This window comes from Triturus cristatus, chromosome 7 (assembly GCF_964204655.1).
Source record: "Triturus cristatus chromosome 7, aTriCri1.1, whole genome shotgun sequence".
NCBI classification, from domain to species: Eukaryota; Metazoa; Chordata; class Amphibia; order Caudata; family Salamandridae; genus Triturus; species Triturus cristatus.
Window position 1 is genome coordinate 538,072,207 of NC_140590.1, and position 14,292 is coordinate 538,086,498.

A 14,292-nucleotide genomic window follows, 5' to 3' on the forward strand; every position below is an offset into this window, starting at 1 on the left:
ACAGCGCAAAAGATGACTGGTAGACATACCACAGCAAAACTGTAAGAGCAGTACATTGAATAGATAGGTGTCTGCAGATGGAAATGTGGCAATTTTTAAAAATGTTAATCTAAACTGTAGTAAAGTATTTGTACAGAGTTTGGAAACCTGATCTTAGGGTGGTAAGAGGAACTCAACCAGCCCTCTGTATGGAATGTCAGCCCAAAGACCCAGACCAGATTTCCCCCTGTGGAGTGTTAGTTTTATTTATATTGTATATCACACACTCTCAAATAAACTGTGTTTCTTTGCCTTGGTGGGTTTGATCTAGTGCTGGAGAAGATTACCAGATTAAGAGTGTTGGAAATTGACATTTTCATCTCATTGCCTGCTTCTGGCTGTGTTTTCTTTGTTGTTGTTGTTGTTGGTCACTACCAAAATTGATGCCCCTTTTTTTGCCAAACAAGGTTGTATGAAAAAATGTGATTGGATAGACATATAAAAAGCCCCAAGGATAGATATTGCAATATCGAAGTTGTGGCTAATGTGAGTAATGTGGAAGACAGCTAATCTAAGAGCAGTGGAGATAATACTATTTTATTTAAGTAATGCAATGTTTGAGATCCAGCAGCTGGGGTGTTTCCTGCTAGAAGGATGAGGGAATATGAAAACAGTGGGCTTAGGTGAACAGGAATATTGCATTTCATGACAAAATATGATGCCTTTGGGACATAAGGTGTAATTCTGGTGTTACTTTTAATATGCCACTAGCTGGATGCATGTGCATTCTCATTTCCTTCTACAAATGTTTTTTAACATAATTCCAGGCGTAATACAGATAGCAATAGTTCAAATTTTGCTGATTATGTGTAATAGTGATATGTAAAATTCAAAATAGAAAACTAAATGGGACAGTGAAGACGATATAGTTATATGTTGACAGAGCCTGGATGCAAACATTGTGCTGATCATGGACTCAATTGTGACAACTGGGTTGAAATAGCTCCCCTTTTCTTGGCTCTTTGCACCTAGATGCATAGTTAAAAAAAAAAGTGAGGGGCGATTTCATACAACATCTTATGTGTGTTCCGAAAGTAAAAGCAAAGTGACTTATTAGTCACCATTGGTGTTCCTTTTGTTGTATTTATTTGATCCTTTTGTCTTATGGCTGCTGCTGTTCCCTTAAAGTGTATGTTTTTTGGATATTTATGTGATGTCTTGTCTTGTAGGGTGACTGCAAGATTATAAAAATTCATTTGATTGAGGGTCAATATCTTAAAACGACAAGAAAGCTGCTGAGATGCAGGCTTGAGGTTTAGACTCAGACTCCTGGTGTCCAAGACGAACAACATATGGGGCTAGGCCGATGTTTGGGTCAAAATGTTTGTGTAGAAACAGCACGAAAATAATAAAGATTAAAATTGGATTATGTGCTAATGTCGCACTTAATCGAAGCCAGTGAGTAAAAGTAAGTCAGCAGATGAACAAAATGGGGTCTGGGTTTGTTGTAGGGGATTATATGTGGTTTTCCTTTTAGTTTTTGTTTTTAACTTTGCTTCTTCTTGAGGTGGTGGCTTGCATGTGTTATAATAACACAAGAATGTGCCAGGCAAGCATTTATTTTTTAGTAGACATTGTTGTTCTCTAGTCTGTCCTGTTATTTCCAGGAACACACATATCACAATGTGAGGTTCTTGTTTTTTATTATGTGTTTGTAGGAGTTAACTTTATCCCTTAAGACTAGTATAGAAGGCATCCCTGGAGGAATGACCGTAGGAGCATTTTAACATGTGAGTAAGTGGTTGCTGTGTACCAATTGTTAGGAAACCAAAAAATAAGCATTTGTGCTTGTGGAAGGGAACACAGACGGACATTTCACAGTTAAAAGTATCAACTCAGCACTATCCCTGGCATAGTAACTCTGGAGAAAAGGTATGCAATTGTTTATACCTCTTCCCTGGAATTTGGACAGGTCAATTTGGGAGTTCTAAAAAGTGCTCATGAGACAGCATAACATACATTTAAAGCCTTGGAAATTGCCCTGGTGCTATAATGCCCAATACCAGACTGCACAGTAGTTTTGAGCAAACAGTTTACAGAAAACCAGGCGCAAATTAATTTTATGAATCCTCAATACGGGCAGATTAGCATCCAAGCTACTTTGGGCATATAAAGCAGTAAATAGCAAGTTCAGGAAATGTATTAAGCTCACGCACTGAGACATCCTAAGACCATACCACTCCATGGCTCAAGTGGAAGATCCTTAAAAGTGAGCTGCAACAATATATAAAATGGTGCTGGGGATAGACTGGAATTAATTGGTAAAGGCTGTGGTAGGAGATTAGGCAATTATTACATGAATCACCCAAAAGGTGATGGGAGGAATGCTTGCAATTTGTCTAACCACAGTCAATCGCTCGGGGTAGCATCCCAATCCATCGTTCTTTTGCTCACTGTGCCACCTCATTTTGGACCCAGCCATATGCAAACCAGTCTTGACCCTGCTCATGCAAACAGTCAAGCCCGAACTGCCAAACCAGGTCCTCCCTGAACTGGAACATGAGCAACCCGGGATCAGTTTCACTATAGGTATGGGCTCATCAGCTGGGTACAGCTTTGTTCCAGTGACTCAGTGAGCACAGGAGCCACGTCTGGACATACCCATGCCATTAAGGGCGGTACATCAAATACACAAAAGGTGATGGGAAGAATGCTTGCAATTTGTGTAACCACTGACAATCGCTCGGGGTAGCATCCCAACCTATTACTCCTTTGCTCACCATGCCACCTAATTTTGGAACCAGCCATATGCAAATCGGTCTTGACCCTGCTCCTCATGGGAACAGTCCATCCCGGACTGTCCAACTGGTCTTGGTTTGATTGTGTAGCTATTCAGAGAGAACCTTGCCAGGCTGGACTGTTCCCATGAGAAACAGGGTCAAGACTGATTTGCATATGGCTGGGTCCAAACTGAGCTAGCATGGTGAGCAACAGAATGATGGGTTGGGATGCTATCCCAAATGATTGCCAGTGGTTAGACAAATTGCAAGGATTCCTCCCATCACCTTTTGTCTGTTTCATATTATAAAATGAGGCCTGCCAATGACAGAATATCACAAGAGACTGGTGAGTGGTAAAACATTGGGTAAGGCAGAAGTCCTGTGAAAAGTATTGAGGGTACTAGAAAACATGACTATGATACAACTGGGTGGGCTATGATAGTGTGCTGATAGGCTGGGATCAGGGGTGGTGGGTGACTGTTCCACCGCCTAATCCTATTCTTACTTCAGTGTTTTCTTTGTTCACCTGTAGGAGGAGGAGACGTTGTCCTTCATCAAAGACAGTCTGGAAAAAAGTGACCAGTTGACTAAAAACATGGTAAGCATGGCTGGTGTTAGCTTTCTCCTGTTTGCTGACCACTATAGTTGCCTCATACTGTGTAACCTGTGTGAGGTGTAGAGACTAGACTATATAAACTCGTGGGGTAGGGAAGAGTTTGGGATGAACTGGAGAGGTTGAGGCTTAAGACAGCTGTTCAAATCTTTAACTTTGCAACCTGATTGCCTGGCAGCCTCTTCTTATTCACTGATGCAAATATCAAAGTTCAACAGTAGATTTCTGGTTCTCTCTCTCTCGCTTAGTCTTGTTCCATCTCTTGCTGTCACTTTCTCACTGTTGCATGATTACAAAGGAACAGCAGTTTTGTGCATGAAATGGGGCAATCTGCTTAACATATTAAGTAACACTGCAACCGTACTGTGAAAAAAGTCTGTCTTAGCAACCACCCTCCATTAAGTCACCAGAATTTATTTTTATTTAATGTAATCTTTTTATTAAAGATATCCAACACCGAAACAAAACACACACAGATTTGCTCTATATTACTGCAAGCCAGTAGCATGTATGTTCCAGCGTGTTAATAGCATTAAGCAATTGTCCCAATCTAGCGGAAACCCTCCCCTTTTACATCATATCTTGTCGGTCCAGCAGATTTAAGGCGCATCCGCCATCCAGGGTTGCCAGATCCGTTCCCATTTTTCCGGGCAGCATATTATTGTGCTTTTCAATCATAGAACACCAGTCCATGTCCATTTTTCATTGTTCTAAGTCTGGTGGGATCGGTGAGCCCCATTGCTTGACCACATTTCACCCAGCAACCATGAGACACACTCTACAGAAGATTTTTGCGTGGTGCTGCATGGCTACCTCTCCCCCAAATATCGTGGATCACCATTTTTTTTACTGAGAGAGGGACCTGAAAGCCAGTTATATCTGTATGATAAAGTTCTTCCAGATAAAGTAGGATGTTGTCCTCATATAAGGATATTCGTTCCTCCCATGTGACCTCTCAGTTAAGCTCGCACATTAGGTTGGCACTTTGTATCCAGCTGGCGAAGGGTTAGAATGCAAGGGCAAAAATCATCAGAGACAACGGACTCCTTTGCCTGTTCCCTCTTTCCAGGTCAAACTGCTTTCGTAGTGTTCCATTTACCCTAACTCTGGCCAGCTGTGCATTGTAAAGCAGACCCATCCAGACAAGTAGTTAGGACCAAAACCCATACGTGTCAAGACCACCCACATGTGCCCATTCCTGCTTGTCAAACACTTGGCAGTGTCCAAAGACAATACCACTGTTGATGCAGACTCCTCTTTGGTATATTCCATACAGCCGGAAAGTCATCTAAGATTAAGACGGGTAGTCTGGTCAAGCATGAAGTCAATTTGGTCTGGGTGTATTAACGTTGAGATGACCCGTCAAAGGAGCAGGGCCAATGTTTAGATAGAATTTGTTTCTCAATGTTGAGGAGCGATATTGGCCACTAAGGAGCCACACTCATCCACATTTAAGCCTTTTTTGGGTATAGCCACAATCGTGGCCATGCGGAGGTTGCGCACCATTTGCGCTCCCTCAACTATGGTGAGGAAGTGAGGTGCCAGCGAGGAGCCATGCCTTTATAGAACTCCACCTGTAGCCCGTTGGGCCCGGCAGTGCTTTAACAAAATCTCCAAAATCCCATTTAGTAAGATTTGCCTCAAACAACCTGTCCTCATGGGAAAGCTAAAGGACCTGGATATCTAGCAGGAAGCCCCGCAAATTGTCCTCCCCTATGTGTCTTTGAACGATAGAGAGCTTCGTAATAGTCTGCGAACATTGCAGCAATCTTGGTGTTACAAGGTCACCGTTCGTCCCCATGAGATACACTATCCAATTAATAGCCATGTCTTATCTCGCCAACCATGCCAATAACTTACCCGCGTTGTCACCAACATCATAAAGATGTCTTTGAACATCTAGGTAACATGATCTGACCTGATTATGCATGGGGGCTTGGAATTTTGTTTCAGTCAGAGGGCATATTCAGTTTGTGTGTCTTGATTAGTAGCAAATCTGCATTCTAAATTGATAACGTCCACCTCAACCTGTCTAGGCGATGCAGTGCTGTTCTTTACCTGGCTAAGGAGATTGCCTGGCCCCTAATAATGGTCTTATTACTTCCCATCAGATTACAGGGGATGTGACCAAGTAGAAAGATTATTGTTAGGGTGCAGACGTCCTCTCTCTGTAGCAGCCTTGCACTTGTCAATTGGCAGATGCTTGAGCATTCTTTTTGTACTCTTGTGCAGCGAAGATGATGTTTTGGAATGGTCTACTTAAATCTATGAAAGCCAAGTGAAAACGCTGATTTTTAACGCATCTGATCCCATTGAACATTTGTGCGTCATTTTGATATCAAAGAGGAAAGCCTTGTTTCACTATAAGCGTTGATTGAAATACCTCGATTGATGTATCCCAGTGATACAGGGAGCCACATTTGGTTTAGGGGGAGCGGTACAAAGGAGTTGAATATAACCCATAGGCGTTAAAAAGTGGAAGGCCAAGCAAAAATAAACCCTTAGCATAAAAAATGAGAGTGAGGCGAATAATGTGTTTCAATGGTCATTACAAGATTTACCCTAAATTGTTTTTGTTGTCATTCAAAGATACCTCCTCACTTGTTTCTGTTATCTGAAAGGTGCATTTGTGATGAGACAAACACTTCATATCTCTAAAGTTCTATTGTAGATATGACGCCCCTCACAAAGCTGAAGATTATCCTCTAGTGTCCGATCTAGCTTCCCAAAATATATCTGCTCCTCTCTTGTCCCTCTCAAGACCAGTCTGATTGAATTCTCCTCACCTGAGAGGAAGTCAAATGGGTAAGGCCACACCTATATTTAAAAATAAATCCTTCACTTTGTAGCCAAGGCACCCAACCAAGGTTGCAGAATGTTCTAGTCTGTTCCCACCCTCTGTACCCTGTTTATAGAACCAGTAGATGCACTGCACTTTCAAATATCTTTCCATTCCTTCCTGAAAGTTCTTGCTGATCATGCCCAGATAATCCCCTGTAAGCACACTTTGAAGTCTGGCCAACATCTTAAACTGGATCCTATTACTACTCTGTGAAAAAGTTGTTCTACGCACTCTGCATGTTCTATTTGCAGGAAATCCATCTCTTGTTGTGCCATATCACTGGGATTTCTTCAAAACACAAGACTGAATCTCCATGTGCATGTAAATTCCTTAACCAAATGTGTTCAGTATCAGACCAACATCTTCCAAGCTTTTAAACATTTCATCTCTCAATGTCTTTAAAGCAATAGTACAATACCCAGTGCTTTGCAGGACTCCTAATAGGTACCCTCAAACTATACCTGGGCCCTCTAAAGACCACCCTTCATGAATCTTCAAGGTTAGTATCAGGAACCAAAGTAGGTGGCCATATCCTCTCAGTCCTGCCCAGCCCTAAATGGCTTCCTATTAAATGTTTGGGCAATTGTAGGTTGGGGTGCGTAATCCATACACTTTTACTTGTCACCTACAGCCAACTCTAGTTACGCAATGGGTCATTTGGTTTGACAAAGTTTCAGACCTCAGTCCATGACTGTCACCCCTTTTAAAGTGCACGCTATGTACACTAATTTCCAGTGTCTCTGCTACTCCCTTGTTTCTGTGCACCCCCTTATTGCCTTCTGAAAAGTATTGGAGGAGTTGCATAGTTTCTTTTGTTTCATCACTTTTCATGTGTTGAAATTTTAAGTCTTGGTTCAGTAAAGTAAAAACAACAGTTGATGGACAGAATGCAGAACAATGTCATACATTCACCCCAGTACAGAGATCTGGGCCTAAATCCATCGTTTTTTTGCTCACCATGCCATTCCAGTTTGAACCCAGCCATATGCAAATCAGTCTAGACCCTGTGCCTCATGGGAACAGTCCAGCCCGAACTGCCAAGCCAGGTCCTCCCTGGACTGGAAACAAGCATCCTAGGACCGGTTTCGGGATTTCACCCCTCTTCAGCCAGGATAGCTTGATTCCAGTGGCATGGAGAGCACAGGACCCACGTCTGGGCATACCTTTCCCACTTGGGGTGACAAATGCAAAAATAACAGTTGATGGACAGAATGCAGAACAATGTCATACATTCACCCCAGTACAGAGATCTGGGCCTAAATCCATCGTTTTTTTGCTCACCATGCCATTCCAGTTTGAACCCAGCCATATGCAAATCAGTCTTGACCCTGTGCCTCATGGGAACAGTCCAGCCCGAACTGCCAAGCCCGGTCCTCCCTGGACGGGAAACAAGCATCCTAGGACCGGTTTCGGGATTTCACCCCTCTTCAGCCAGGATAGCTTGATTCCAGTGGCATGGAGAGCACAGGACCCACGTCTGGGCATACCTTTCCCACTTGGGGTGACAAATGCAAAAATAACAGTTGATGGACAGAATGCAGAACAATGTCATACATTCACCCCAGTACAGAGATCTGGGCCTAAATCCATCGTTGTTTTGCTCACCATGCCATTCCAGTTTGAACACAGCCATATGCAAATCAGTCTTGACCCTGTGCCTCATGGGAACAGTCCAGCCCGAACTGCCAAGCCCGGTCCTCCCTGGACGGGAAACAAGCATCCTAGGACCGGTTTCGTAGTTTCAACCCTTTTCAGCCAGGATAGCTTGATTCCAGTGGCATGGAGAGCACGATTCAGTAAAGGCCACCAGCCAAAAGTATAAAAACGTGACTTGTTCTGATTTTAGCTTCTCTGTACTAAGTTCCATCTGCTGCCCTCTCCCACCCAACAGCCCCATATTTGCATTTTCCCTTTTACTTCTCTATATTTGTATTATGTTTTGTAATTATCTTTTGTAATTCATTTTATGTAGTATACTTATGGGTTTCATGTTACAGATTCCTCTAGAAAGTGTCCCAACGCTCATTTCGGCCTTCTTCATAGTATGCCCAATTACATAAATAAGTAGATATGGCATATTTCATGAGCTGATGTTCATCCTGCGCCGACACCATACATAGCTCGATGTACAGTTAATCGTGGATACAGCCTAGAAGGAAAAATACCTATTCACTGGGACTGAGCATAATATTTGACAAGCATGAGATATGAGATGTGGAAATACTCTCGTGGGGGCTTTCTATAGTCATTGTCTGCTTAGAAGGAACGCTGTAGTCTCAAGGCAATTTCTGTTGGCTTTAGTCTGACGGGCAAGAACTAGAGCAATGGCATCTGGACCCTGTGAAGGAATCCCAATAAATTGTTTTTATACTCCTACTTTTGTCTCTGTTTAAATTAGATTATCTTGTGTAGATGGTGCCCTGGAGCATGATTACTTAGTTTCCTAGTGTGCTCAAAGAGTTACTCAAAATTCTAACTTATCCTAAAGTCTCAATAAGTGAACAAAATGCATATCTAAATCTGGCATATATATAGAGTCCATAATTTAATTGCCCCTCATACTTGGTGCTCATACTGGACACCTGCATGCTCCATATCTGAACTCTATAATAATGGGCTTTTTGCTAGCAGTTGGGAAAATTACTTTTGAACTGCTATTGGCCACTTAGTTTCTGTATTATATATTTACAGTGTAAACCCAAAGATGTCAATCTGTAGCATACCCAGCTGTACAACTGTTTTAATAACTGTTAAAATATGTTTTCCTTTATTCTGCCCTGATCATCAGAGGGAAAGGGGTGCAGTTTCTCTAGCACAAACATTTATAATACAGCATTTCTGTTTTGCGGTTTTCTTCCATTAGATTTTATGGGAAAATTAAACTATATATATTTTAAGTCTATTTACCTGTGGGTGGTGGTGATGTTCTCATGGCCTACCATGATATGGCATTACAGGCAAATAATGTTTCTTTCTACAGTTTGCATGCAGTCTCAAAAATCCTCCACAGTAGTCCTAAAAACCTTGCATGAAAACAGTCTTCCATTTAAAACGTCTGGTCGTCGACTCTCCTTCGACTCTCCTTTTCTTTCAAATGACTTTCTCCTTCCTTTCCTCTGTATTCCTCCTCTCTTTGTGCACAGCATACTCTGTCACATGTATGTTTGCCTTAATCCCTATTATTATATCTCCATTAATTACCCACACCTCATTTTAAAGATCACAATCTCCCCTTTAAAAGTTATACCCCAGCAACCTAACAATACCTGATCTCCTGCAGCCAGTGCATGAAGTCACATATACCCCTCTCCTACTGAAATCGCACCTAACTCCTGTTAATTTAATCTACCACATAGAAACTGGCATGGTTTCCTAAAGAGAGGACGACTAATCCCAGTAAGCAACAATAATGAAAAGAAAAGGCTAACCATGGGTTCTTGAGTAGCGTGCTGCCTGTCATAAAGTGCTACAACACCTCGTCATGGATAGTAAGTGCTATGTGAATTATGCAATTACAGTACAATATATAACCCATACTAATACCATAACACTCGGCAGATGGCAGTCGATTGTAGTTCATACAGGCGGTATAATAAAGTGCTTATCACTCTTATATTAGGCACAGCTGCTAAGGGTCATGTCCGTCACCTAGTACTGTACCAGTTCATCGCAAATAAACCACCCATCACCAACAGAGCAAGCATGGAATAACTGAGGAGGTCTGCCACATGCCGCTGTCCAATAGAGGATTTTAATATACTTCATCACTGCAGGTCCAAACAAGCTATGATTGCCTATTGAGATCTCACAATGACCATGAAATATGGGATGACCTTAACAAAATAGGCTTGTAGGCAAGCGCTTCAGCGCCCCACATACGGTACTATATGCTATATAAATGCCGCAATATAATACAGTACAGTTCAAAATATAAAATTAAAGAATACCTCAATACATGGCTTATAAGGTAATTGTATCAATTGGAAGCTCCTTCCTTTGGAGATCTCACTCCTGTGGAATCCCTTGTCTTCAACCGTAAAGAACACTTAAGTCTTCTTAAGGTGTGAATGAAGGATATGGAACTTGTTTCCACCTAACAACACCTTCCCTGCAGTTGACACTAATCCCTTCAATGGAGCATTTAAAATATCTGCAAATTCAAAAACAGTACACCTTGAATTTTTTTTTTTTACTTCACATGACTATTATTTGATGATTAAATCATCTAGCTGATGGTGGGTAAAAACTTGACAACTGTTACTATTTATTTACATGTGAATATTTATATCACCCTTTGTGTTATTACGGTAAGTTCAAATCAAACTTTTTTTTACTTGGTGAATGTATATTTTTCTGCATTCAATGTCAAAGAAAATGCTGTAAAGCATTCCGCTATCCATTTTGGACCTGGTACCACTATATCAAACCACAAAATAATTAAATAAGGCTCCAACTAGCCTGCGTTCCCCTAACCAATACAAAATGGAACCACTGACCTGATTGAACAAGCTGTGGTATCACCAGTAAAGGAAGTGCTTAACCACAATTCATCATCACAATACTCTTTATACCTTCTTTGCTAATCTGCAATACATTTCTCTTGCTCTATCCCTCCTTTATCTTATTCAATCCAACTAACAAACTCATTAGGCCTTCGTTCAAATTAACAATTTAGATTTCTCCATATTAACCCATCACTAATCTACTCTGGGTTGCAGAGTAGCGTGCTACGCCGAAAAGCACTTCAACGCCTCATCACGGGTAGTAAGCACTATATAAATACAATTACCATTATAACATTTTCACCTCTTCATTGTCAATTTTTACCCTACCATTTAGTTTCAAGCAGTCCAGATTAACTTTAGATTTGGGCATCTTGCTGTACTTTAGTTAAAATGGCTGAATTATTATTTTAGAAGGCCAGAGCTTATTATCCACTTCTCCCACCAGGAAATATTGCTCTCTACAGTCATTGTAAACTGTCCTTTGTCATCCTGTTAGTTTCTTTCACAAGTTTCTTTGCAATCTGCATAGCAGTCAACTGCTCGCTCCTTCAAATAATCTCTCATTTTTGCAAGTACATTGAGATCACATTAAGAGTCACTTGCTCTGCAAGATTGTTTTTATGTTTGAACATTTTCTCTTGGAGCTCGATAAACCTCCTTGTGGTAATCTGGCTTCCATCTGTGCTTTCAAGAGTCACTAAGCTCTCATCTCTGACCACGCTAAACTGACTTGCATATAGTTCAGCACTAACTATTTGATAGTTACTTGAAACTCTACTCATTCTGAGACACTCTTTAACCGCATCTTTGAAGACTACTTTCAACCCTTCACAGATTTCTGTTTGCTGCCCCACCTTCTATAGTTCCATACTGTTTTAAATTAAATCACTCGTTACAACCACTTCCCAAGGTCATGCTCTCCTTAACCTCCATCCTTTTAAGTAAAGAATGTGATGATTGACTATCTTTGCTGTATTTTAATGAGCACCACCCCCAAAACCATGCATTCTAGCATTCTGTATGGTGAAGGTACATCACTTGATGTCTACAGTGTGAAACGATAGCCATTCTTTATGCAAACCTTTCTGTAATCAAAAGAATTGTAATTCACTAAAATACACAACGGTTTTTGTTTCACTCTTTTTGTTCTAGCTCAGTCTATTAAATTGGGATCAAATGTAATATATATATTTGTTTCCACTGACTTTACGATGGTGACCAACTCATCTCACTTCTTAACTCCATTATCCCCTCCTCGGCCTGGACATTGACTGAGAGGAGGTTCATCTTATTTCAGATTTTTTTGCTTCCTCCTGTTTTTTGGGGCCGTTCTTATCTGCCCGGAGCACATTGTGGCTGCTATTTCATGAAGGCTGATTAAATATCTAAATGCACAATTGGCCAATGTTAAAACTGGTAATTCGCTGGTTTGACTTTCCTTTTAAAATGAAAGTGTCTTTAGGGAACGGGGCCGGGTAGGCCATGCTGCCCTTACTATTGCAGGTCCCATCTAATTAGCAACTTGGGGGGGGGGCAGGGGGGGTGTCCACAAGCTAGCGCCCGAGAGAGCTGATGAAGCCCCTCCCCCCAGACTCAGAAGCACATGCACACAACCGCACCCGCCTCTGGTAACCTTATTATCCTTGTTGGCCTGCAGCAGAGCCTGTCTTGAGTGGTGGGGGAGGCTGGACCAATCGGCAGACCATAAGCTGCGGAGTGCGAGTGGAGGATAGCGTGTGGTTGGTTAGGAGAGCGAGGCAGGTACCAAGCCGCACTGGCCGCCAAGACGGTCACTTCTGCAACGACATGCGCTACTCAACTCTTCATTGACAGTGCTTATCGTATCTAGCTCACGCCACCTTTGGATGTAGCCTCATAGCCTCAGTCGCTGCAACCGGCTTGCTTAGTGAGCGGCTCCACATGCTGCATGCCACACAGTACTATTGAATCGCCGGTAGCCTGAGCTCATGCCTGAGCTCATGCCAAGCTCAACCTGCAACGTTCTACATCTACTTGCGTAAGTCTGCTATAAGCAATTCAGAGCCTCATCAGAAGACTAGCGGGAACTCCGAGTTCAGTGGTATTCTGCCCACACAGTCTGTCTAAATCTACCTCGAACTGTTCCATTGTGCTCACACATACAAACAACCTTTAGTTTCAAACAGACTGGCACAGCACCCCTCCTAAATTCAATTTACAGAAACTTATTTCCATGCTGAAAAGTTTTGAGCAAATTCCTTTGGTATAGTATCTCTGCGACTTGCAAACTGATCACTTGCCCATAGCAATATTTTGTCAGAATCGCCGGTCTTATTTCCACCATAAGTAAGGCCTAAAGTTCCCACTTCAAAATAGATACACCTCTTTTTGCTACTCCCTTGCATCTCGTTTTGAACTAATTTCTGTATTTAAAATACTTTGATTGTTACAGACAACCCACTATTTTCAGTACCGTTTTTGTTTTGATTTAATTTTTAATAAATGCTTAAAACGTGGTATGCATTGGTTAATCACCACAGTGCACTTTTATTTGGAGCACATTAAGATTACAATCATAATAATAGTATATGAGAATGAGACATGAAACTGTTGAACTCTAAGATGATGGCAATTCTCCAAGCATTGACGGTGAAAGCAATGATCAAGCCTTGGGAAGGTCAGGTGGGGTGTGCATATATATATTGAAAGGGATATTTAATTTCTGGTCTTTGGCATCAGACCGGACATCTGATGACTTAAACTCTTTAATGTTTTTTCTTTCACTTCCTTGCATAGCAATTGAGTTGAATAATAGTATACAGTGACCCTGAGTCACCCAGTAATCTTCTCTTCAGTGAACATCTAACTTATGAGATCTTAAACACTGCCTTCCTCGTGACTTGCTTGTAGAACTATTATTGCAATACTGTTTTCAACCATACTTTGGTCCATTACTAATACTCTCTTCTTTCTTAAGAAATCTGAGCGTAAATGACCTTTCCACATATTATGTAAATTATCAGTCAATTACATGTGACTGGCATGGCCAAAAGGGTAAAAGGCCACAGTTTTGTTTTTATATATTCCTCCACTTTCTTTCCCTTTTGCCCTTGACTAGATGTCTGTTCCAGTTGTTCACATTCCCTTGAACTATTTTAATCTCCCCCATCCACTGTATATTAATTTGCATTGACAAGAAGTCTTTTCCCTCTCTTTCACATTTCCTTGAAATGCTTCACTATACATTACTTTCACACTCTACACTCTGTTACCACTATCCCCCATTTTACCTTACAAGAAGATGACAACATTCCAGAAATAAAACTCCAGGATACAAATCCTGGAACAGGGCCACCTCAAAGTCCTCCTTTTTGGCATGTCGTGCAGCACCTGTTCTAAAGTTCACCCCCAAACGCTATCAGTGTCTCTGAACACAAGACACAAGCAGCAGATACAGTGCAGAGTAACTCACCCTGGACCGTAATATCACAGTGCTTCCGATGTTCTAGCTAAGCTTACAAAAAGCAGGGGTCCTTTAGTGTGCAGCAGTTTGTCTCTTCCACAGTTAGTCCTGTTGACAGGAGTATCATTACT

At 41.5% G+C, this 14,292-nt stretch overlaps 1 protein-coding gene across 6 annotated transcripts in view; it reads left to right on the top strand.

Annotated features, from left to right (window-relative positions):
- EXOC7 (exocyst complex component 7) overlaps positions 1-14,292 on the top strand; it is a 320,098-nt gene that overhangs the window by 19,917 nt on the left and 285,889 nt on the right. For all 6 annotated transcript variants that reach the window (XM_085616945.1, XM_085616940.1, XM_085616944.1 and 3 more), the window contains exon 2: positions 3,292-3,357. In XM_085616945.1, the coding sequence (XP_085473071.1) occupies positions 3,292-3,357 (66 nt within the window). The remainder of the gene's footprint in view (positions 1-3,291; positions 3,358-14,292) is intronic.